At 48.2% G+C, this 26,451-nt stretch overlaps 1 protein-coding gene across 1 annotated transcript in view; it reads left to right on the top strand.

The window, feature by feature from the left end:
- The window catches only part of CACNG2 (calcium channel, voltage-dependent, gamma subunit 2), a gene marked incomplete at its 3' end in the record, with an annotated part of 49,753 nt that extends 23,305 nt beyond the window's left edge, over positions 1–26,448 (top strand). Inside the window, exons 2-4 of the mRNA XM_008943300.1 lie at positions 21,948–22,031; positions 25,595–25,735; positions 26,204–26,448. Of these exons, the coding sequence (XP_008941548.1) occupies positions 21,948–22,031; positions 25,595–25,735; positions 26,204–26,448 (470 nt within the window). The remainder of the gene's footprint in view (positions 1–21,947; positions 22,032–25,594; positions 25,736–26,203) is intronic.
- Positions 26,449–26,451: the final 3 nt, after the last annotated feature.

The raw sequence follows: 26,451 nt of genomic DNA, 5'->3' as shown, positions 1-26,451 counted from the left end.
TCCTGCTGCAATTTCTTGGGGACTACAAGGTGATTTTTTACTTTCCAGCAGAATGCAGCAACACCCAGTGAAGTCCACTGCTTTCTGGCCATTGAGAGTGCTTCACTGGGATTGCAGGATTCCAATTTTCCTGGTCTGCACTCAGCACTTCTCAAATGTGGTGGGACCCGTGGCCAAGATGAATATAACACACCTGGCCTGAGTTAGTTCGGTTTCAGTCCTTCTCTTATTCAGTTTCACTGGTAATTTGGAAACAACAATGCATCTTAAATCTTAGGTGAAATCTAGGCTTCCATCCCAAAATGTTCTCAAAGGCTTATCAGTTGTGAAGAACATGAAGAGCAGCCAGTGGGGTGGATCTGCTGGAAAGAAGAGTCTTTTTTTTCTGGTGGAACAGAACTATTGAAGTGGGAAGAGGCCTCACAAAGTCTCTCATCTGAGCTACTGCTCAAAGCAGGGTTGGCTGTGAGGTCAGGCCAGTTTGCTCAGTGTTTTAACCAGCCAGGGCCAGGTTTGAGACCATATCCCAGCAGAACTTCAAACGAATGTGGGATATCACTGCAGAACAGCCATACCCAAACTTCCAGAGGCATATGGCTTTTAAAATGTAATACTTCAGTCTGAGTGGTTTGTGCATCATACCTCTGAAACTTATCCCAGCTCCTCACTCTAGTAGTCCTCAGAAGGTACTGATCAAAACTGAAAACAGCCCATCTTAGATCTCAAACCAACATAAGCTATAGGCCCTGCTCGGGCCATATGCTTGTAAGAAAACAAAGCAAAGGAAGCACCTTGTATGACTTGCCCTACATGGTGCACACCAGCAGGGAGAAAGTAGTGCTTCATCTACCTTATCACAATAACTAGAGAGCAGACAGAGAGTAAGAGATGTAGGAGAATGTGACCTGCAGCATCCAGCTCCTTGGGAGCTCACTGTGTGCCCACTGGCGACTGTGACCCCATGGAAACATCTCTGATGTCTCCCTGCCCCAATAAGTGAAATTCCACCCGCCTTATTTGTGGTGCCTGCAGTCAGATGCACATGCATCTCCTCTCTGTCCTGGGGATGAGTGGAATCCTCTTTCTGAGGCACCTCTTACAGGCTTCTGTGCACATAACAGGAACTTCAGCCTTTCTGTTGGCAAAGGGTTGGACTGGAAGGATCACCAACCCATCCAGAACATCTTCAGAGCCCTGGGAGCAGGGATGGGTGTGTGAACCCAGTGCAGTTGTCTCTGGTCAGCATGGATGCTACTGGATTTGGATTCCTGTACTGAGATATAATGCCCTGTCAGGAGGGACGAGGAGAAAAATATCCCTCTGAAATCCCATTTATTTGGCTCCTTATTGAGGAAATTGTGCAACAGCTCAGGATTATGTTACTCTTATCATGCAGTGCATAGTGAAAGTTTTAATGGCAACACCAACCAATTTAACTGTTTCAGATAAAAATTCCTTTTTTTTTTTCCTAAACCTGACAGGGGATCATAGTCCCTGTGTGCTGAGGATCTACTGCTGTAGGTCTCAGAGCTGCAAAACTGTGTCAGCCAGGGCTGCTCAATAGTTCAATGGTCTATTGGACAAATGAGAGGATGAGAAACACAGTAAAAGGCAATGTGAGGCCACGTGAACGTCTGTCAGCCAATGCCACCAGTCTGGAAACCCCTGGGTTGTAATTAGAAACAGCAAGTATTTAATGAAGCAGTATCTCCTACATGTGAAATATGTCAGACAAACACACAAAAATCCTTTAGGCTGGCCCACTGGTTCTAGTCTAGTCTGAGCAACCAAACCTGCAGCCAGAGGAGCCTTTCCAAACCCTGGCTTCTGGGAGAGGTTGCACCTCTGGGTGTTGCGTCACTCTGCTGCACCAGAGAAACTTCCCACAGGGCTGCAAACAGCTCTGTGCAGACCCCTGGTAAGAGCCTGGTGTGATCAGGAGCTTCACTCTCTGCCATAGCAGTGGCTGCATTAGTCACAGGCATCTCTTCCTCACTGCCACCTCCAGTAAATCCTTGCACACACACACACACACATATCAGTTGCTGTTAATTCCACTTCCCTGGAGCTGAGTGCCCAGGCCAGTGAGGAAATGGGGCTAGGTTAGAGAGATGCTGTACTCCAAACCTAATGCTGTACAGCCAGAGGAAACCAGTCAAATGACTTTGCAAACAGCCCCAAATTTGCTTGCTCGTGTTCACAAGTACTTCCCATGGCACAGAAGTGTCACTGGGCTACATATGGTAGATGAGCTCTTGGTGGTTTTTTGGGTTTCAAATGTGTGTGATTCCCAGGGCTGCTTATTGGTTTTATAGCTGGCTTTTAATCTATATGTTAGGCATGTAATGGTGTACAGTAGCATGATTGATCCAGAGCTAGCTGTAGTGACACTGTCATCTGTCATCTCTCTTCTAAACAGTTCACCAGATGCTTGCAATATAAGTTTCCAATAACAACTTTATTTACCCACAGCCATTACTTTGCACTGCAGCCATTGCACTGCACACATCTGGGATTTAATTTCAGGACTTCCCCACACAAGAGCAAAAGCCTTTCAATCAGTGAGCTGCAGGAGTGGTTTCACTGGCTGGGATGGAGAAGATGGAATTTTATAACTAATAAAAACGCCAGCGGATCGGATACATTTGGCTGCAATCACAGCTTGAGCCGAGTGAATAGAAGGCTGTGCGAGCTGCTGTAATGTGTCATTTTCTCTGTCCTGCCAGCACATAACTCACACAACTTAAACTATCTTAACTACTGCTGGACTCCCCTGCACTTGTCCCTGGCTGCCCAATAAAGAGGATAGTGATGTGGTGCTTCTAATAGCACCTGTAAGACCTGTGCTACTGCAACAGCCAGAAAAGAAACATAGCTGGACAGCCCAGTAATTGAGAAAGCTGATATATTTCCACCAGGAGAAGGTAGCAATTCATACCCTCCACCTATCATTATCCTTAAGTATTGATCCTCCAGTCACATTTTCTTTGTTAAATGGCTTATTTCATCAGGGAAGGGTTCTGTGGTTGCAGCCCAACCGCGACCGAGCGGACGCGTGCATCTGGAGAGAAAAAGTCTGTGTGACCTGAATTTTAGACTAACCTCTAAGTCTCCCCTTTTAATGGAAACTCAGCATGCCACATCTCCTGCTGGTGGTTAACCTCAACCATTTGAAGGGACAGGCTACGCTCTGCTGGGCCCGTTGTCAGGATGCTGTATCTGGCTTTGTAAAACTCATGTGGTGATTATCAGATGGGCAAGGAGACAGGTTTTAGTAAACGTCACATAAAATATTTGTGTGCCATCATTTAGTTTACTTTAAACAAATTTGCTTCAATTGTGTTCCCACTCATTTGTCTGCCTTCTGTGACTGTTCCAGCAACATATTTACTGGCATAGATTTTCACTCAAACAGCAACATTTAAGTGAATGTGTTTGTAAAAAGCAAATGTCATATCTATAATGAAAAAGTATTCATTCTGATGAGATGCTATTATTAATGAGTAAAAGCCACTACCAAACTATTGTTGGAAATTTTTGTCTGAGGGAAACGTAGAATTTACACACCACAACAAGAGCTGTGAAAGTATCTAATTTTCTGGGTGTATTTTTATGTGTTCTTCCTTTTAGGAAGGCAATGGAAACTAAAACATTCTCCATCTCCAGCTGATAGTACAGGACAAAAGTCACTTGGTACCTACCCAGTCAGAAAAGAACTGAATTCCACATCTCATATGCTTAAAGCAGAAGTGGATTAGCAAAGAAATAAGAGGTTGAATTGCCCTCGTATTGTCAAAAAAAAATGTTAATCAACAAACAAATTAGGGAAGATTATTGTTTTGCTCCAATAATTATTTGAAAAAGAGATGGGAGTGAGGGTTAATAGTTTTGAAGGCATGGATATCTCCAAGACTCTTCAAAAGAGAGGAAGGTTTTCTGTTGATTATGCATGGAATTATATTTTTACACTGCTTTTCAACCCTATCTTTTGTAACATATGTCCTGTGTGCTAGAAAAATGCAGGCTGGCCTGGGTTCACAGCGGAAAAATACAAGACTGAAGTTTTTTAAAACTATTGAAAAGAGATCTGAGATCAATTGCAATCAAGACAGAGGGGAAAGAGAGTCCAAAAAGCAGAGACAGAAACGTTAGTCCAGGCTAAGGAAGCAGTATTGGAAAAAGATCTGTCAATAGCTGGAGCTGTGGGATGCTGAGGAAGCTGGTGCTAGCAGAGAAATGTCACTAATGGCCCAGACTGGAGCAAATCAGCTTGGAAAACAAAGGAAAGGAATGTGAAAATTTGCCTGGAAATGAAAGGAAAATCAAGAGTTTGAGATGAAAAGGCAAAGCTGTAATGCTGTGTTCAGCTACACACACAGATTTGGAAAAGCTCAGAGTAAGGATGTTTCAAAGGTCAGACCATGCTGTAGGTGTTATGACTGGTAGGCTTTCTGTAGTGATACACCTACACAGAGAATATGAGTTAAAAATTCACAGAAATGACCAGGTTGTGCCTAGCACATGCAGAAAGGGTTTCAAAGAGGGACAGGAAAGACATCTGGATTATTTGAAGCTTTTTAGATTGGGGAACTATTCTACCTGTGAAGGAATTAACTGAGAAAAGCTCATACAAATCCAGAAGCTTTCTTAGGCTAGAGAGGCTGCAGGTAAGCAGGGAAAAGCCACTGCAGGTATAAAAGGTATGTGTATTTGAGTACTATTGACATTAAAGTGGCTGGTAGAGCTCACAGAATTTTTTCTGAAAGCCATTTTTTGTCTGTGAATGTCAGTTTGTTGAAGCTGACACCCTGCAGGGACACACTTTCTAGTCTCAGCAGAAAAGGTTACTTAGATCTAAGATGGGATCACTAGTCAAAAGGAGATAAAGAGAACAGGCAATCAGAAGAGCCAAATAATTAATTAACTCATCTAGAATACAGAACATCCAGGGTGAAGTCTTTGCTGGGTGAGGAGAATTTTGAACCAGTTTTCCCCATTTCAATATTAAGCCTAGCTACCAGACTGCTGGTTCTTCTAGGGCAGGGTGGTTTTCTCCCTTCCTCACAGAAAAAAAAAAAGGCCAAACAGCTGAGGAGGTATGGCTATGTCACAGCAGGAACTGAAGATCTATTCTGAAACATCTAAAGTACCCTGGTGTTCTGCACCATCACACCTCTCCATCACTTAAGGCAGAAAGCAGACCCTGAAGCAGCAGTATCCTCATGAACGGAGGTCTCTGGCTCTGCTGCCAGAAGTAACTGAGCTCTGTGTGGTCTTGATCAGATGGTATACAGCTACATTATCACAGGTACCTATTCCTCAGTGCCTCATCTGAGAGATTTTGCACCTACTGTTCTATTCTGTGTTGTTCAAAGGTGCTGAAGACCTACTGCTCCCTTTCAAGTCTTACAGCAGAGCAATTAGGTTAAGTTATTTCAGACTGGATTCCCAGAAATGAAGATGCATAAAATGAATGAACACATGAAAATATTGGCCCTAATATCTCTGTGACTCAGCTTTTCCATCTTTAAAATGGAGAAAATAATGCTTACTGATTTTGCAAAATACTTTGAGCTCTACGGATGAAAAGCAGTATGAATGTTAAGTACGCTTATAAATTTTATGAGAAAAAGATTTAAAGGATCATTTATCCCTGGAGAAGGGATTCCAGCACAGAAGAGACAGCCCTGTCCGAAGACCTGCTTGAAAGTTGAGCAGTTGCTAAGAAACCAGAGTATCTTCCTCTCAATGAATACCCCGAGACAGATGGAGTGGGCAACCATCTCACAAGGCTGCCACGAGGTAACAAAGAAAGGGGACCAGGCATCATTAGCAGAAAGGAGATCATTAGATTTCTGCACTACAGTCTGCATGAACCTACAGAGAAAATGGACGAGGACAGTCATGTAGGAGAGATAACAGGGAGTGACTATCTTAAGTGCTCTATGAAGAATAAGGAGGCTCTGGGTGCTTGTTAAATGGAACAGCGGTGTCGATGGAGGAGCCTGAGGACACAGCAGATAATGGCTTATTTTCAAAGAGCTGAGCACAGTACCAGAAGCTAAGGAATTACTGGAAACAGAAGTAAAAAGCTGGAGTAAGGAGGTAGGCCTAAATGATGAGAGGCACCAGGGTCAAGAGAAGTAGTTGTTTTCTTGAGTGACTGAATTATGTCAGATGTTTCCAGGGCTGCAAAGAGAGTAGGAGGAGAGACATGAGAAAGCTTTAAGAAAGGGGGGTGTTCATTCTTGGTGAGACAAACCAGGGCAATCTGTGATGGAAAGATGGAAAAAGTATATTGTACTTGTCTGGAAAAAGGGCTAGGAGGTGAGAACAACACGGGTGTCCTGGGAAGAATACCAGTGTCAGAGAAACAGAGGAAAGGCGAAGAGCAGCTTGACAAACAAAGAAGGAACAGGAACAAAACAATCCATGATAAAGTGCCCGAAGTCTCCTGATGGATATGGAGGAGGGATTCACACTGTTGTTTCTGACACTATAACTCAAATTACTGACAATCAGAGAATGGACAAAGTATCCCAAAGAAAATCTCAAAGTGATGGATTTTGTTGGGTTTTGGTTTTTAATGCATATGGTGATGGACATAAATGGAGATTAACACAGCACTGCAGGTATGGCCACAATGGCTGAGAGAGGAAAGGAGGGAGCCAGTCAAACTGGAGATGAGCACTAAAAAGCCTGTGGGGGCAATACTTGAAAGGAATCAAAGGGGTTTAGTTGATCTTGTGAGGAGCAGCTGAGGGAACTGGGGCTGTTTAGCCTGGAGAAGAGGAGGCTGAGGAGAGACCTTCTGTCTCTCTACAGCTACCTGAAAGGAGGTCATAGTGAGGTGTGTGTCAGTCTCTTCTCCCAACTAACAAGCATTAAACAGGACAAGAGGAAACAGCCTCAAGCTGTGCCAGGGGAGGTTAAGGTTGGATATTAGGAAGAATTTCTTCACCGAAAGGCTTGTCCAGCCCTAGAACAGGCTGCCCAGGGAAGTGGTTGAGTCACCATCCCTGGAGGTATTTAAAAGACTGTGTAGATGCGACACTTAGGAACATGGTTGGATTCGATGATCTTAAAGGTCTTTTCCAGACTAAAAAATTCTATGATTCTAATTGTTGGGAAAGGAGGAGAAGAAAAGGGAAGGTGCAGCATGAAGAAAAATTTGCCATAGTTGGAGCAATGAAGCAAAGGCTACAGGAAGTGTGAAAGATCACAGAAGGCAAGAAAGCAGAAGAAATTCACATGCAGAAAATTTCTTCAGGGGTGAAAGGAGAGATGAGCAGTATGGGAAAACAAACAAACAAACAAACAAAAAAACAAACAGAGGATCTACTCAGAGTCTCAGAGGTAGGAGATGAGGATTTTCCCAGGAAGGAGCCACAGGAACAGGAATATTTCTTGCTCATGCTGGCAGTTCTGTCCTGCAGGAACTAGGCAAGCTGCAATAAACAGATACAGTGGTATAATCATAGAATCATAGAATGGTTTGGGTTAGAAGAGACCTTAAAGATCATGCAATTCCAAAGGTTCACCTTCCACTAGACCAGGTTGCTGAAAGATTGCTGTCCCTGGGAATCTGCAGTGTGGAAAATGCTCTGCTGCTGGGTTTAGACCTTGGTTGCCTTTGGTTGGAAGCGATCCCGCTGCTTTCCTCTCGGTAGAAATGCTCTGCACCCTACAATCTGTGGGCCAGGGTGCGTGATCCTCACCCTCAGCTGCTGTGATGGCACCCATCCCACTGCTCACAGGGAGCCTTTCCCCTGACTGCCTCCTCGAGCAGATGAACACTCCTGATGTGTGGCTGATCGATTAGGCAAAAGCAACAGAGAGACAAGGCTTTACCCAGCCATTTAGACCAGATCATGAAAGCACAAACCCACTCAATTCTCAGAGCCAGAGAGGCCCAGCAGGACTACAGGGGAGGCTTAATACTCACACTGAAACACCCAGCGTGCAGCAGAAACATTATCTTCTCCTTACCTGCTGTTCCACTTGTGTCACTCTCTCTTCTTGGATCCCTGCGCCCACTTCCAGTCTCCTTGTACATCAAAGTTCAGTTCCTCATTTCATCTTCAAGGGCTCACGTGGCTCTGTTTGAGCTTGCTCCCTCCTTCTTCTCCCACCCTTCTCAGTGCTCACACAGCACGCCTCCCCCTCCCCAGCCCCCCTCCAGCTCCCTGCAGCAATGACTCTGCTCCTTCTCTCCTGCTGCCCTCTCCCCTCCTTCCACCACACAACCTTATTTGCCTGCCCTCAGGACTCATTTACTGCAGTTAGTCTTCCTGTGTTAATGACTTCCACTTCTCCTATGCCCTTGGCAAGCTTTGCCCCTTCTGACTATTAACTTTGTTTACTATATTACATCTTTAGACAGAGGAATGATTCAGAGGTACTTAGCCAAAGCCAGGAGCAAGCATGACATGAACATGCCACAGCTCAGCTCGTGACCTTTCTCAGGCACTTCCTTCCCTCAGTCCAGCCTGCACGTCTCAGACCCAATCTTGTCCCCACTGTTTCCCCACTGATTTCATCAGAAGTAGGATTCAGGCTTTGTAGCTGCTGCCTAACAGCTGAGAGCCTCTCTGGAAGGGCTGAGCATCCTCAATTCCTAGTGGCCCAAAGGGTGGGGTCTTCATACTGTGAAATCCTGGGGGCAAGATTCTGCCTTTTTAGCTGCCAGCAAAACGCTGTGTACACGTGATGGTGTGTGGAAATATGTAATAATGCTTAACACTATGAGCAGACACCATTAGCAGGGAAAGGCTTTCCCCTCCCACTCAACCCTTTGTCTATCTGTTTCTTCCCCGTTGTCAAAATTTAGCATCCTCCACTGAGAGACTCAGCTTTGCTCTGATGCTTGGAAGGCATCCAGTCCCAGCTCGCTGGCTTTCCCTGCCAGTCTCCACAGGTATTCTGTACACAGGGCTTCCAGCTAGTCAAGAAATGCTCTCTCTTCTCCCCCCTGCAGGGGAATCTCCGAGCTCGGGGTTGTTACAGGATCCTGGTGGTTAGGCAAAGTCATTCATTCTTGCTCTGATGTATTAACTGCCTCTGCTCCACAGCACACCGTGAAGTGCACTGCAGGCAAAGAGAAGCCCTTCAGTAGGGATGGAGGGCAGCCCTGAAGAATTATTCACAGAGCATAGTTGTTATTTCAGGTCACAGGGGAAGTGAGAGGAAAACCCTCAAGGTTTTGGTTCTAGCTTGGCCAAAACTCGGGTCGGTGTTCACTAGAAGTGGCTCCAGGAGAGACAGTTTGGACCAGAGACTACTTCATAGACTTAATTTCATGTCTGAGGTTGACATGACTCTAATGTTGGCTTGGCAATACCAAGGCCACATCTTTCCAAGGCCGTTCTGATCAAGAGGGCCAAGAGGACAAGGTGCACAATGTATCTCAGAGGTCAGTTTTGAAGAAGCAGATGATAGACTGAGATGTGGCAACTGTGACTAGCGTTAAGTGGACAGGAGGTCCTCTAGGAACAGCTGGCCAGTTGTGCCTTTATCTGCCACAATTGTTCCAGCAGGACCCAACAAGAAGCTACAAGAGTATGCTAAGTAAGGTGCATGGTGGCTGATGTGAAGTCAGGTAGACGCAGAAACCAGGCTGGAAAAACTTGGGGAGCCATTTTCCTGTCCCACAAAACTCTGAGTTGATAAAGCTTCCTGTTCTACACAGCAATGGGACAAAGATGGGTTTTAATGGGTTTTCTTTATACACCACAATCATGAGTTAGGTGTCAGTAAGCCAATAGTTTGGATATTCATCTTTTTTACCTGGGATTCAGGTGATCAGCTCAAAGTCTGTATTCCTCTGAGAAATTTTCATTGATAAACTCTGACCAACTTCAAGAGAGAAAGACTTTCAGCAGTGTAGCATGGGCAAAAAAAAGAAGAGATCTCCTCATGGAAAGACAAACACAGTGAGACTGAAATGCTGCCATTCTTTGATCCTGGCACATTTCCTGACTGGCAACTCCAGTTCAAAGGTAGGATAATGAAGTTAAGATCTAAGGTGCAGCATTTGCTGTTGTTGCACGGGCTGCTGTACCTATAGCAATAAACTAGAACCTGTGGAAGGGGCTGGGATTTCATACCAGTGATTCCAATGGAAAACTGGTAATTTTTTCCAAGGGAAAGTTGGCAAATCTTGAGGGAGTTTGGGTTTTGTCACTCCTTAGGAGACAGGTTCTTGTTTTACAGACTTTAAAGCTGGGAAGTTTTGGCTCTGAGACCTACATTACTGTAGGGAATGGTCACAGGGGTCACCCCCATGTGGGGTAGAGGGGGTGGTACAGTGTGGTGTAAGAAGCTCTGATGGGCACGTCTCCAGGCAAAACAATCCTGCCCACAGAAGGTGGCTTGGTACGTGGCTTGGACATGATTCAAAAACCTGAAACGGTCTTTCAAGTTTCTAACTGAGTGTAACTGGACCAGATTTCATTAGAAATAATATTCCCCAGTCTAGTATTGTGAGTAAATTTTATCCCATTATGAACAGCCTCCTCCCCAGGACACAAGAGTAATGTTATGTGTAGAGTAGCTGAAAACGCTTCAGAGATTAGCCCTAGCACATAGCTCACACCCACAGAGTCTTCTGTAATAAATTAGTGTGCTCAATGGATGAAAAAATATCGGTGCAGCAGCATGGCTTGCAGTCAAGCTTCAAGGGGGTTGTTATGGCTGAGCAGCAGTACCTGCTCCCGTGTCTGCCTTCTCTGGCTGCACCACAGGTAGAGAACCATAGAATCACAGAATCATTTAGGTTGAAAAAGACAATTAAGGTCATTGAGCCCAATCGTTAACCCAATACAGCCAAGTCCACCACTAAACCATGTCACTAAGCACCACATCTGCATGGCTTTTAAATACCTCCAGGGATGATGACTGAACCACTTCCCCGGGCAGCCTGTTCCACAGGCATTTTCACAATTTTCCTTTGCAGCCTTCCTTTCGACCTCCCCTTGCCACATCATTCTTCCCTTGTCTTTCTTGCAGGCATCATCCCTAAATCTCTCACAGTTTTCCCCTCCACAGTTTTCTTTTTAAAAGCCAGGATGCCCACACATATACAACCATAAACGTCTCATGATCCTGTGCTGCTATAAACCTCCCTCTTCCAAACACCCTGCTGACACTGTTTGCTTGTTAAATAAGCCCAGTGCTGTGCTTAAGTCTAGCTCGTGTTCTAAGTGCTTCAGGAGAGGGCCAAGTCACTTTGTTTCCTTGCAAATCGCTGGCATACCAGCAACCCAGAGGAAGCAACAATAATAAAATTATTAATGTTCTAATAACAGTCTCTAAAAGCTAACACCGCTTGCGAGGCTTGGCATTTGTTCTCTGCTCAGCTGCATAAAAAGGGACCTAAAATCATATCAGGGCAATATCTACTTGAACACCCAATGTTTGATGTGGATTAGGAGGAAAGGAGCAAGTCGGAACAGCGGCGGCTCGTCTGGAGAGCTGCAGCAGAGCTGTGCTAACACAGTCTGATCAGGCTCACAGCAGCCAGCTACCCTGTGTCAGCCCTGTGGGATATAGATTCTGTTTACCAACACTTTCAGAACTCCACCGACCCAAGTGAAAAATAAGCATGATGTTTGTGTCATGGGTAACAAAGAGGATTCTGTGTCCTGGCTCTTTGAGCACAGAGGGCACTGCTTTGCCACAGCTTTCACGGATCAGTCTGGTTGTTATTCTGGGTGTTTTCCCTGCCAGCAATTGCACCAGAGTAATCACAGGGAAATATGAGCCTAAAATTGTTTGGGATCCACGCATGCAACCCATGCAACTCTTCAAATCTCAAATCCCAGTATAGATGGGAAAGGCAAGGAACAATGTTAAGCTATGTTTAGACTCAGTGTTTAGGCTGGTTGGGAAGAGGCTGCAATGGAGGCTGTCCCCAACCTGGGGACATTGCCAAGGCAAGGAGCATCCTCTTTTGGGATAGCTGAGGACACCAGTGACTTCCTCCCTACCTGCCTGTAAGAAGGCGCTTGCTCAGGTCAGCTCTCCACTCTTCCTGCCCTGTCTTCCCTCTAGTTTCTTGCTCTTTATTGCTTTAGCATTTGGGAGGCTTTGGAGTTCTGTGAGTGAGGTTCAAGTCAGGAGTGGATTTACCGAGGGTGAGCATCCTAAAGAGGTTCAGCACACTCATGTTCCCCTCATCCTGGGGTGCCTCCCAGCCCACAGCGCTGGGTCGCCCTGGCTTAGCTGGGGAGCTGCTCTGGGTCAGGCTTCTCCCAGAACACCAGGGTTGCAGTGGTGACCTAGGGACTGCTAGAAGAAATTGCCAAGTAAGAATGTCCTGGCCTCTTCCTCGGGATTTTCGTTTTCTTCTTGAAGATGGTGCATTTCAGGGCACGAAGGGGCCAGGGCAGCAGAGCTCCACGAGTGCACAGCCCTGCACGTTGCAGCTCAAGCCGAAGCGCTGCAGTCAGCAGGGCTTTCTGCCAAGGAAATCCTATACCCAGCTCCCTCCTGGCCATCTCTGGTGGGCTGCCTGAAGGGACAGCAAAAATCCCAGCACGCTTTCTGAACAGAGTTAAGGGATAACCAATATTCCCTGCCTGGGTAAAGCTGCCTCTGCTCTCCAAGGGCAAGCGAGTGTGAGCTCAGTGAGCACATAATGGCTGCCACACGCTCCTCCGTGGAGCCCCCGCGCTGGGGGAGCTTTCTCAGTGTTGCATGAAGGGCTTTGGGTTCCCTGGGGTATAAAAAGTGCTAGAGAAAGCCCAGCCCTTCCCTTGTTCTATTTCCTCACCTAAAATAAGCTTGGTATTCATCTGCTGGGCTGGAATAGCCAGAACAGGTTGTGCATTCTCAGTGGAGCTACTTGCTCCGACTCAGGCAGCTGTGGCCAGATCCCAAATTCTCACCCAGAGACCAGTAAAGAAGGCGAGTGGTGATCACCTATCCAGTCCTTTTCCTGGGGGCAGGGAGGTCAATGAGGTGAAAGGCCTTGAGGACCAACAGGACAGGGTTGCAATTTTCCCATGGGGAGCAAGGTGAAGAATTCCCACGCCTTACTATTCCCCAAAATTTCTATTGCTGGCTGTCAGTTATGGCAGAGATTTGACAATTCCTCCTGCAGGCTGACAGTGTTGTGTAGGAGAACACAGGAGACTTGCTGAGACTGCCAAATCACTAACTACGTGTGATGGGGGTCTCTCCCTTCCTCCGTGTGTCTGAGCCTTGGAGGGGAAGGGGGAGGAGACCTTCAGTGGTGCAGAAGAGGGAGGATGGATTGAAAGCTGCCTCTGTCATTGACTTGCTCCATTCTTTGGATTATTTCCCTGGGGTTCTCAGGTATTTTTATTATCAATAACTAATAGTAATTCTTATATAGTGCTTTGCATGCTGAAGGACCCTAAAGCACACCACATACTTCCTGAGCTAATTACCAGATGGGAGCCTAATTCCTCTCCTGGTTGTGACCGTATCTGCTGCAGGAGCCTCTCAGAGTCACACCAGATTTACACCAGTTTAACCGAGGACATCATCTCCCTATAGATCTGGTGGGATATGTCAGAGACAAATGCAGTGTGGAGTTGGAGATGAAAGATTTGAATTGCCTTTTCTCCTCCTTTGTAATTTAAAAATGACTAAGGGAATTGCATTCAAAAGCCTTGTGAACACAGCATTACAATTGCAAGGTTCCAGATTTGGTGTTTGGGAAGAGCCAAGCCCGAGATCCCACTGGGGTAGGAGCTCAGCCCCCATCTGAACCAAAGCATCATACAGCTCATAGCTGTGTCCCAGGCTGCACAAACCACTTCTCACAGTGTAAGGAGAGCTATTTTTCTTTATTTTTCTTGCCTGGTCTATGCAGAGTAACTTCTAACCACCCCTAGAGTTATAGTCTTACCACTGACCCAAAACATGACCTACTGTACAAGGTGAGCCTGGGTCTGCCCTCTGATGCACACTCACAGATCAGCAACATAGCAGAGAAATGCAACCCTATAGGATGAGCTCAACTGGACATTTTCTAGCCCGTGGATTTCCCCTGTGTACTTCCCACGAGAGTCTAACCCACCTGAGCTCTGGGTCTTTGAGGTCAAGTTTGAGACAGTCCACTCCTTATGTCCTCATCCTGCTAGGATGCTGGCTGCATGCTCTGATTTCTGAGAGTTTCATGCTGTAACCCTATATGCAAAAGCTGTCCTAGTTATATTAGTGCTGTGATGGGGTGGGGGGAAGAAAAAAAAAAGGGCAGCAACAGCTCTTATAGACTGCCTTCATCCCATCCACCCCTTTCCCTCCAGGCTTCCATGAGTATCTCCCTTCCTCTGACACCTGGATGTGCAGCCATGGACTGGGATTGCCTGGGGTAGCTCTGGAGCATCTCCTCTCCTCCCACACCTCAGGCACATCATTTCTCTCTCACTGCAGATAATTGCATCACCCTTCCTGTCACTCGGCTCACAGTTGTAGTGTCACATTTGACTCATTACACACACACACACAAATGTTCTTGCTATGAATTGCTAGATTTATTCTTTTTTAATCCTCTGGAATACCTTGATTTCTCTCATTTGCCCTTCCTGTTTTGCTTGGACTTCTCTCCATGTCCTGATCAACTTCTGCCCTCTCTTTTTCACCTGCCACCCCAGCAGCTCCAGCTCTTAAGTTGTGTTCCTGGAGTTTAAAACCCATAGTTTTACATATACGTATGTATATATGTATATATATAAAACTATTTTCAATTCCGGAATGTCAGCACAGCAGAGAAATGCAAAAAATACATTAGGAGGAGCAAAGTTATCCACAACTTCAGATTATTTAGATGAGCATAATACATTTTTGGGTTTAGTACTATTTTAAGAAGAAATTAAGCTCAGGTTTGATTCTGGCAGAGTCTAGAAAATAGGGACATTTGTTTACCAGGGGGGATGTTTGTACTGGGTGTGTGCAAATAGGATTTTTGCAATTATTTTTGTTTTATCAAGGTTTTTCATTGGTAACTTGGACAGATGTCTAGCAGTCCCTGAAAAAACAGGCACCCACAAGGGGTAAAGCTCAAAGGGGCTGGATTTGCATTTGCAGCAAAACAAGTTCAAGAGCCTTTGCCCAGTTCTCCCAGCCAGCCCCACTCTCTGCCTGGGACAAAGCATGGGAAATTTCATGCCACGGCGAGGATATTTTCAAAAGTTACAACCCTGTAAAAAAAGAGGATGTTTAAAAATGGAAATCTTCATATAATCTTAATAATAGCTTTTGGTACAGCCGCATCCTCACCCACGCAGGAGGAACAGCTACCTCCAGGTCTGAGGCAGTCTGTCGTCTACTTTGCAGTGGTGGGGACTGGGGAGGGAAGGTGAGGAGGCTGCCACCTCCGAGGGAAGGTGTGGGGGCACTGGGTGGTGGACACTGGGCTGGGATGGGGTCCTTTGGCACCCCAAGGCTCTATAGAGGGGACCTGAGCTACCCCCAGCCAGATATGTGGTGTCTCCCCCTGGTATTAGCCCGCTCGCCTTGGGTGGGTGGCTGCCAGGGAGGGAACAAGAGCTGAAAAAGGCAGAACAGGAGCCTGATGTTGGCTTGGATGGAGCTTCTCTCCCCAGTGCTTGGACATCGTTCACTCTACCTCTCTCCTTCTGCCTTGTCATCTCCCCCTCAGTGCTACCCCACACTGACTTCTCCCACATTTTCCTCCCCTCCTCATCTATGTCTGCCTTTCCTTTCCTATTTATTAACCACCTCCTGACTAATTGCATCTCTGTTAAGCATTATCAGGCTATTTTATTGCCGTGGCTTTGGTCATTGCTAAGTGCACTGTGATATACCTCTTCCTTCATGCTCCTCAAGGCAACAACATCCTATAAGGCAGTGTCTGTAACCATTTTTACTGCAGTAAACCCCCTTTATCATCTGATACTTGGCAACAGCTGTAATAAGCACGGGTATTAATAATATAGTGAGGAGAGCTGGTATAATGGTTCTACCTTGCAGGCAGGGGGGATATTCTTTCATAACTATAAGATAATTTCTATTTCAGTTCTTTTACAAGCTTCTTCACCACAATATCTGAATGATTTCCAGTGGCATATTAAGCGATGGGGCTCGATATCAGTCACATGTGGTTTGTTCTTTCACTCTCTCCCCAGGGAGAGCATTATGTATGTTACATACTGGTTGTGTTGATAAGGTTTTGGTCTGGGTTTTTAACATATGCACTGCTGCATGTTTATGTTGGAGAAGACCACATCAAAGCAGGCACGTTGCATTTGGATGAGAAGGTGGCGAGATCTCTGACGGTCCTTTGTTCCCACAGGATCTCTGCTGTTGTCCCAGGATCACCCCCCCACACACAGACCCCATTTGCTGCCCCACTAATCTTCACCTTGTAGTGGAAAGTTTCTCTGTCCCTAAGGAGAGCTGTGGACTCTTTCATCTTAATATTAGCCCCCTGACTCAAAAGGTATTGCCACAAGCACAGCATCTCTTGCCACTGTGCGGGGTCACAGCCCCAGAATGATCACCCCTTGAGTCACTTTGTTGGTATAACCCAACACCCTGCAGCCAATGCCTTTAGATGCATACTGAGGCACATGAAAAGACAGCCTCCTTTTTGTAAGGTGCTATCTATGGAGAGATTCCCTGAGAGGGATAATGAGCACTTTTGAGAAGCCAGCCTTTCTTCTGGGCACGTCAGCACAGGTGGGTAAAAGCAGATGCTCGGGAGCACTCTCTGTGCTCCCTGCCACTGTGCTCTTCATCAGCTCCAAATCCCCCAAAATGATGAGTGCTGTGAGTGCTTCATTCTTGGAAGGGCAGAGAGCAATCAAAACGCCTTTGAAGGGCTTTTCCTGTGCTTCCCTTGGCATTCCATGAAACCTCACTCCTTCCTCTTGAAGTCATGTCAGGTTGAGCATTAACAACTCAGTGTCACCAGTGTCATTTTTTGACAGGGATGGCAGACCTCCTCTCCTGGTTCGGAAGCCCTTTGCCAATATGTGTAAGAAAGACACGCCAACAGTTTGCCATGTAGCTGTGGAATTGTTCTTCCCAGCCCAGAAGCTGGCTCTGAGCCCCATTTCACCACCTGGTACCTAACAGACTCCGCTCAAAACCAGGGTCCTGGCGTAGAAAGAAATGTGTGTGTTTGTGTCTGACTACCCACCCTTCGTGTACCATTTCTTGCATTTCTTTCATAAACAGCAAATTTAAGCTTAATCTGCCACGAAGATCACTTCTAAGGCAGGAGTCACAAGTGTGAGCTTAGGAGAGCTTTCACATGTGCACAGCCTTCACATTCACCTGGGAGAAGGTCACAGGAAAGATGAGCACGTAACGTTTGAACTGGAAGGTGGAGAGAGTTATGTGGCCCAAATCACCCAGCGTCTGATCACTTTCATATTTTTGATATAAATATCCTCAGGCTATTTCCCTGAGGCAAGGAAATACCATTATCCCTGTTTTGGATGAAAGAAGAGCGGGGTTAAATGACTTGCCTAAAATGCTACAGGGATGATGTGTCAGAAAGAGGTAGTGAAACCTTGGCCAACACCAAGCCATCTTTCTGAGCTTTTAGAGACAACAGCTCTATCCAGCCCCCTTTATTTATTTCTCTGTAAGCCACCATGCCAAAACCTCTGCTAAATGAGCGAGTGAGACTGAAGGAAAGCTTTCAGTGGATTGCTTTTTTCCATAAATGGAAATATCACAAATCATTCTGGGAAAACAGGTCTTTCTGTTCTCATCTCTCTTTGTCTGCTGCTCTCCTTTTGGACGTCTTTTCCTCTGCCTCTGGCTCCCAGTTTTCAGATGTACAGTCCTGACCATTTAAAAGTGTTCCTGCCCCGCAGGAAGGGAGTAGCTTTTCATTCTTTGGAACTTACTATTTTGCAATGGACTGCACTCTGCAGGCAAGCAGAGACTTCTGAAAGAGATGAGGCTGCACAAAGCGACACAAAAATAAACCACATCACCCATCCCAAGCCAGGTTCTCGTTGGGGGTAACTCAGTCTGACTCTCACTGCAGCAGAGCTGATGGCTGCCAGTTGTCCTGGATAGACAGCAAGCACCCAAGCAATGACCCAGCCCCATTGGAGGAGGTCTTCCTGAGGGCTGAACGTGCAGTTAACGTTGATTTTCATGCATCTTAGGCATCCAGTCCCTCTTGGCGGTATGGCACGTTGTCTCTGTGCTTAATGCCCCAGCTGGGCAACTTCTGTACTGGTCTAGGCACTGGTCCAGGTGCCTCTTGCACCAATCCTAGCTCCTCCAGACTGCATTTTCCAAAGCTTGGACAGGCAACAAGCAAATGGTGGGGATCTCATCTAAGGACTCCCAGTAGTCCCTAGGATACTTGGAGACAGCTCTGTGATTTTCCACAGACCTGAGCAACCCCAGCCTTTCTGTCCTGAGACATGCCAGAGCTCCTCCTCACCTCCTTTGCAGCCTGCACATCCCAAAGCAGGCTGCTTGAAGAATGCCTGCACTGATACTCCAGGGAGAGGGAGCTGGCTGCCATGAATAAGAGAGGCTGAGAAACAGCAGGAAGAGCTGGTGAATGCAGGAAGGAGGATGAGGGGGGACCCCAGGCTGCGCTAGAAGAGCTGTAGGGAGGAGCTGGAAACATGTGGTTTAGGTTTCTCAAAGAGGCATGCAGGAGAATCTGGAGCGCTCAACACCTGCCTGCTTCAGGGCTCACAGCATGAAACAGCTCAAATTGGGAAGAATGGGAAAGGCAAAAGGACGGAAGCAGAGAGGATACATTGCTTTTAGTCCCTTGAGGGGCTTTCAGACCCCTGCATGCCCTGCCAAATAATGATTTGCTCTCACTGAGGCATTCAGGGGCATTAACTCCAGCGTGACACATGGCTCTTGCTTCCCTGGCGCCGCAAAGCGCAGGTGCAGCAGGGGCAGAGGCTGTCCTGAGAGGCTGTCAGCCCCCTCCCCGCTCACCCCTCTGCCAGCACAGGTGCCAGGGAGGCTGCTGCACCGGCTCAGCAGGCCACAGATGTCCATCAGAGGCTCGCCGAGTGACCTTGGCACGAGAAGTGCCATCCAGGCCTCCTGAAACGCTGCCACCCGTCGCTCGCCCGCTCCGGGTGCTCGGCACCGGCACACCCAGCCCGTGCCCTGGCTAACGCGTGCCCCTAGGGCACGAGGCAGAGGGGCTGTCACCCCCCTTTCACAGGGTGGGACTCTGAGGCAGAGAGAAGAAGCTGCTCTAACAGCACGCCTGTGGCAGAGCAAAAACCGAATCTTGTTCTCCTCTGTTCCCAGTTAGCGCATTAATGACCTAAATTCCACATCCTTTCCCCATCCATCGCCCAGAGGAGCTGGGAGGCATCGGAGGAGAGGGTGCGTTAGCACAGGCAGAGAGTCAGCATCCAGCTACGGCGCCCTGTGCTGAGCGCAGGCAAAGCAAGGTCTAAAGTGGGACTAATCCTGCCCACCCTGCCCTCACAAAACCTGGCAGGGTTGAGCCGGGGAGAGCGCTCAGCCTGACGCAGCGTGTCAGCCCAGGGTGAAGAGCAGCTCCTCAACGCCACAGCATTTTAAGGAAGACAAGGCTGGACGCCCCGATGGCCAAGCACCCTGCTGAGCCAGAGCAGCAAAGCCTTTTGGACACTCAGCACCAGGAACAGATTTTCAGAGAGCCTGCCTGTCCCTTTGCCATGCTGGCTGACTCTCTAGCTATGCCACAGAAGCCCATAGAAAAGACACCTTGCACAAGATGCAGCATCTTGATTATTCACATAGAGATTAATCACACTCAAACACAGCGAGAAATGGCATGAGGGGAGAGGGGGAAGAAAGGATGCAAGGAAAGGATGGTGCAGATTGAGGAGGTTTCCAGATGCGGTGCGTCTTTCCTCTCTGATTCCAGTTGTGGGGCTCTGGCTCTGCACTGGGAGCCTCACCTGGGAGGTGCACACAGGTTCTGCCTGCTCCCCCGGCATGTTCAGGCAGGAGGCACTCAGCATCCAGGATCTGCTGGGCAAGGAGCTGAAATCTGAGGCTGGAGACTTCCCCAGGGCCTTGGAGAGCAGCAGCGTTCACGTGCGCTGTAGAGCAGTGACTGCAGCAAAAGGACCAGGGTGATGAGCTGCTGTCTGTCACAGGCAGACAGTCACAGGCAATCAGGGGCAAGGGGAAGGACCCCCTTCATGCTGAGTCTGCCTTCCTCACAGGTATTTAAGTGGGCAAGGAGAAGGGTGGGAGTATGGCAAGGGAATTTGCTCAGCTATGAAGCTTTCCTTCCAGAAAAGACATGGCTGAGAAGGAGGCATTTCTTGAATGAGGTAACTGGATTGGAGATGAGTGATTAATAACCCTCTTTCATAACCCACAGTTTCAGTGTGGGAATAACACTTCAGAGGTACATGGAGAGGATTTGTTCCTACTTTCTTCTCCTATTACTTACCTCTTACATGCACACAAACTCCTCTCTGCTGTTCTCTAGCCTCTTCATGGAAGCTCTTTGAACTAGTGGTTAAACATGATAGGTATCTCAGAATCATCAGACGCAAGCTAATGGGATGTAGAACAAACTGAACTTGGGGTCTGACCTAGAGGAACCCACCTGCCTGCCTTCTACAGCTGTTTGCTCAGCACTACCTCCCAAAACATCCCAAACCTTGTTCCAGCAAGGTCTGGCCTGAAGAAGAAACTCAAGGAGAATCCATTGAGCTTGGTCCTTCTTCCAAATATTCCCAAATACGTGAAGGATCATTGGAATTCATCTGGAATAAACCTTTCAAGACATGACTCGAGGACCTGACATGGTCCCTGCAGCTCTCAGCCTGGATAGGGTTGGCCTAGAAGAGCTCTGTGTTCCTCAGAAGCAAGTCTTTCCTGAGGCAACAACCACAAGTGTTGTGGCTTCATTGTCCTTGCACCCTGTACACACAGCTGGTCTCATGGCTGGGCTCAGGGCCAGGGTGGCAGGCAGATATCCCAGCTTGCCACAGCATTTGCCACTCTCCAGACTTGGACTCCAAATTCTTCTGCTGAGGGATCTCTCAGCCTGAGCCACTTGGGTGGCTGACCTCTGGTGAGGGAGCCCATGGGATCACCATTCCTGTCCATGTACCTCATGCAGACTCTGCATTCCTCCTTTCTGGACAGATTACATCCATCAATTCTGTGTTAACAGCCAGCCAGTGCAAGAGTCCAGAGGAAAATACAGGGGTAGGCAGGAGAAAAAGTTTGGAGGAACCCCAGGAGGTATAATGAAATTGCCTTCTACAGGGTCACCCCTGTACAAGCATGAACAACTTGACAAAGATAAGAGCCTGGTAGACATCCCAGATGACAAAAGACTGGGAAGATGTCACCAGCCTCCTGCTGGGATGGCTTTGCTGGTCATGGAGTGTGTGAAAAAGGGTGCCCCATGACTAAGGGTAGCAGAAGGCCCTGTGCCTAAACCAGCCTGATGGATCTGAGGGTGACCAGACTTTCCTCCCCTAGTGCAGAGTGTTTTGCTGCTGAGCTTCATACTCACACTTGCACCAAGCTTCTTGTAGCCTTAGTCTGCAAGAAGACACAAGAGGAGACCTGATAAAGGTATGCAAAAGAAAACCAGTCACACAGAGAAATAGATTAAAAGCTTTTGTTCTTTTCATATTGCACCAGAACAACGGGACATATCCTGCCCATGAAATGAATAAGCAACAAATTCACAGCTGAGAGATCAAAAGCCATATCTGCTGGTCAAAGCCTCTGCTGCTGGGCTAGGTGAGAGTCAGCCTGGATCCTGACAGCAAATGCCATGTTCCCGTGCAAATCAGAGGGAGGCATGCAGGCAAATGTGTGATGAGAGTACCTGGGCATTTAATGGGCATCCCTGCACACGTGGGTGTGCTGCCTGGGAGGAAGGCAGGGTGGGCGCAAAGGGTGATGCAGAGGGCAGCTGCTCCTGTGAGGCAGGTTTTGGTGTTCTCATTTTTTTTTTTCTTTTTTTTTCTTCTCTTGTTCCCTAGGGAATTTTAAAGGTCTGTGTAAGCAAATCGATCACTTCCCTGAGGATGCAGATTATGAAGCCGATACAGCAGAATATTTCCTCCGTAAGTCCACAGGCTCTTCTCCTTGCACTGCCTCCTGGGTGCTGGCGTCGGGTGCCTTTTGCTTCCTCAAGGCAGGGTGGTGGAGGTATGGAACCTGGGGAGGCTCAGTGGGCCAGGGGAGGCGACCCCAGAGCCTTGCCAGCTCCCCCGAAACGGCTCCACCCTCACCTCCCTGTGGCCCTGCCCCATAATAACCACCAGTGGTGTTTTTTCTGAATGGCAATGAATTACCATATAAAACCAGAGACTTAATTCAAATCCATCAGAGAGCTGCTGAGTGGGCATGAGGTCAGGACTGGGCTATCTGGGGCAGTATGTGTGTGTGTGAGTGAGTGTGTGTCCTCCTCAAGCAAAGGAAGTTTATATTTCCTTACTTGCTACTCCAGTTGCATCAGACTTAAGAAATTATCTGGGTTTTGTCTGAGGAGCACCTATTGCTGTCTTCACCTTTTCCCAAAGACCGCTTACTTAAAGAGGCTGCAGATCTAAACTTTGCTGGGTTTAGAGGTTTCAGTGATGGGAACAGGAAGCAGGAATAAGGAGAGTGAGAGCTCTTGGAAGGAAAAAACCTGGTGCTCACCCACAGCCCCTGGGGCAGGGCAGGTCCACATCATGTGTTGCCCTTCCTGATCAAAAGGCAGCATTCCCACCTGCCCGAGAAGCAGGAGCTTACTCTTTCTGTAGGACAGCTGAACAGGGATCACCCCTCTTCCTAGGTCCCCACCTTGCTATCCTGCCCTCTCTCCACAAGCCCAATGCCTTTTGGCATCACAAGAAGAGATCTCCTTTCAGAAATCTGAGATAAGAGCTTTTGACCTCCCAAGGTTAAGCATCAGAGGTCTGCAAAGGCCGGGAGTCTTTCAGAACAGCTCCTTGTCATCTGGGCGTGCTCCAAGCCAGATGTGGAGACCCAGCCCTGCGGCAGGGATGAAAGGGATAATTTAGGCTCTGTGAGGCTCATTTGTATGTGAAAAGAGAGGGATCTTAGGTTGCTTCCTCTTGGTTTCTCAAACCGTTCTTCATCCACTGTAAATTGTAAATAACCCAGGGAGATTGCTTCTTTCAAATGCTTTTTCTGCAGCACTGGTCCCTTAGTCACTGCATGGCCTCTGAAGAGCAGAGCTGAGGATTGGGGTTTGATCCACTTTGGCACAGCAACTGTGCAGGCTGCCTCCGAGGGCAAACCAGCTCTTGCAGAGCTGTTTGGGAGCAAGGAAGCTTCTTGCAGCATCAGCTGCACTTCAGAAAGAAGAGTTGGGGGAGGGGGGAGAACATCTCAAGAAATATGGGTCTGTTACCGCAGAGGGAACAAGATCTGAAGACAAAAATTGGCCCAACGTCAGGATCTGACAGTGTCCCCAGGGTAGAGCCCTTTTTAAGAAAGAAACAGGTTCAAAGAGGGATTTGGCAAGTCAATAAAGGACTACTTGGGTCAATCCTGAGGGAAGTGGGATTTCTGCTGGCTTAGACTTAACTGGAGAAGGACCCCACTGAACAGTTTCTTCCCAGGAGTTCTGTCAAACCAGAGTTCCTGGGCATTCTGCATGGGCAATGCATGATGGTACAGGCAAGAACAGCTAGAAAATCATTTATTAGTATCAGACTAGGCAATTCCCTCATTCAGGGGACCAGGACAATTGTGGGGCAGTGTCCATGGCCTGGCTAGAAGTGCTTAGGCTTTATTTCTGCCAGCTACCCACATAAGGTGTCTTAGGCTTTTTGAAATCAAACGCCTGTTGTCAGAGAGGAAGGAAAAACACTCCTGAGTTTCTGTGCCAGAAGACACTTAAGAACAGACAGATGATACAAGGAAGCATCCAAACACCACCATGAGTCCCCTTCTTTTTAGACCAAAGGCTCTGGACCCAGGAAGACTGAATGAGATTCTGCTCCTCTCTTGCTAGCATGATCCTCCTGAGGGACAGAAAGCAGAGGCCGAGTAAGGCTGCTATCCTCCCCCCTCACCTGATGCCCACAGTTCCCCATTGTCAGCCAGCAACTTCGTGTTCTCCCAACAGAGATAAATTTCAGAATTAAGACCCAGATAAAACCGATGTGGTCTGGGCCAGGTTGTGGGACTGACCGAACATCCCTCTAGAAACTCTCCAAACAGCAGATGTCTGCTTGATGTTTGCTTACTGCCATTTGAGCTTCATGTTGTCGAATCCTGCCTTGCTTTCCAGAAGCTATTAAGATGGTTATTATCACTATCCTGTTCCCTGAAACACAGCCAGGCAGAACTGGAAAGCAAGCAAGAGGTTCCTCTCTGCCTTCAGCATTCCCCATGCACAGGCAGTGGGCTAGCACCCCTTTCAAAGAGCCAATTGCTTGTGCCTGGTGGGATCCTGATGCCAACCTGGTCTTTGAATCGTGGTCTCTGCCAGCTTATGAAAAAGTCCTGCATTTTCTTCAGTAGGGTTCATTCTTGCAGGCAAGGAGGGATTAACCTTCATCCCCCTTCCAGATCTTTGGCCCACAAGCAGAATTGCACCAGCCCACCTGATACCATTCTTTCTCAAGCAAGGCTTCATTTCACACTTCAACAGCTTATTTTCTCTTGGGCAGGGAGGACAGAAGGCCTTCCTAGTTAAAAAATATTAACATGGACCCCACAAACTCAGGCAGACCATTGGTACCCACCGAACAACCCACGAGCAGTGTATGTGCGCCTGGGTGTGTGTATAGGCAGTCCTGGCCTTTCGCTGCCTGAATACAAGAGACCCCCCCAGAAGCTTTGGGGTATGTTTTGCATGCACGTATGAGTCTATACGTGTATCTCTGCCATTGCCCTCTGCTGGCTGAGCTCTTCTCCTATCGACCGATGGAGAGTGTGCGTGTGTGGGAGCTGGCACATCCAAACCCATCACTGCCCTCTGGAAGGAGCCCAGTTGTTTAATCGCTAGGATGAGCCCTGGCAGGCAGGCAGGGCTGGGGCTTGTGCCTCTCGGTCTTTGCTGCAGCTGCAGAGCAGTGCGTGGCACCAGGAGCTGCCTCCCAGCCCCTAAAAAAACCCCAGCAACTCTCTCCTTGAGACGCTCGTGTCCTCTCACGAAGATTGGGCAGCTTCACAGGAAGCATTCGGGTTGCTGCTCTTTGAAGAGCGGGCTCAACCCACAGTGCCCCACAAGAGGAGCAGCCTGATGGTGCCAGGGCTCCCCCTCCAGCCCATAGTCCCCTCGAAAGTGGAGGAAAAGGCAGCATGAGGGGGGACAGGCAGCACGGGCAGGCTCCCAGCTGAGCCACCAGCCCCGCAGCCCGCTCTGCCTGCCCATGCGTGACCACCAGCTTCATGGCAGCAGCCTGGGCATGGGCGAGTTGTTTTGGACTGCTGTCTTTTTCTGACACACTTGGTTTCTTTCTCCCTCCCTCCATTCCCCGATGCCTTTACCCCTCCTTGAATTACTCCCCCTGACACGTTGCCCTCTGTCTCTACCCTTCAACCCCGCCCGCGGAATGTGCTCGCACACCCCGGTCCCCCCACCCTGGCACCGTTTCCATGCCCCTTTTTCCTCTCTCTCACACCTGCGCTGTTCTTTCTGCCCCTCTCCCTCTCTCCTCTGCAGGGGCTGTTAGAGCCTCCAGTATTTTCCCGATCCTGAGTGTGATTCTGCTTTTCATGGGTGGACTCTGCATTGCAGCCAGTGAGTTCTACAAAACCCGACACAACATCATCCTTAGTGCCGGTATCTTCTTCGTGTCTGCAGGTAAAGGGATGCACAGGGCCTGACGCCCAGGAGATGGGCTCCAGGGGAGGTGGGGGAGCTGCCCAGCTGGAGCATCCTGCAGGGGCACGGCTCCTTAGGGAGGAATGACTGAATTCCCTAGCCCTGGTGAGCCTTATCTGGGGTGAAAGCAGCCTCCCAGGGATGCCTCTCCACAGCAGGCATCAGCCTCTGCAGGCAGGGGCTTTCCTGCTGCTTGGGAGCTGCTGGAGGGAGAGGGTTTCTCTCTGTCCTGCATCTCTCAGGGAGCAGCCTGCAGTGCAGCCAAGGGACACGGCAGGCACGCAAGGAGCGTCTCGCCCAAGTTTCCACCCAGAAAGGATGGGTGGCTGGGGGTCCTCCTGTCCCCACCTCCCAGGGGCTGGGGCTTAACCCTACAGCCCCCCACCACCACCACGTATGACACTCCTAACTTCTCCTTCTTTCTCTCCCTCGCCGTCTGGCTGGCAGGTCTGAGTAATATAATTGGCATCATCGTATACATATCAGCCAACGCTGGAGACCCCTCCAAGAGTGACTCCAAGAAGAACAGCTACTCCTACGGCTGGTCCTTCTACTTCGGGGCCCTGTCCTTCATTATAGCCGAGATGGTGGGAGTGCTGGCTGTCCACATGTTCATAGACCGGCACAAACAGCTACGCGCCAACGCTCGTGCCACGGACTACCTCCAGTCCTCTGCCATCACCCGCATCCCCAGC

The sequence above is a fragment of the Merops nubicus genome, unplaced genomic scaffold, assembly GCF_000691845.1.
Source record: "Merops nubicus isolate BGI_N331 unplaced genomic scaffold, ASM69184v1 scaffold36620, whole genome shotgun sequence".
NCBI lineage: Eukaryota > Metazoa > Chordata > Aves > Coraciiformes > Meropidae > Merops > Merops nubicus.
The sequence above is the reverse complement of the archived record's forward strand: the minus strand, read 5'-3'. Positions and strand labels throughout refer to the sequence as shown.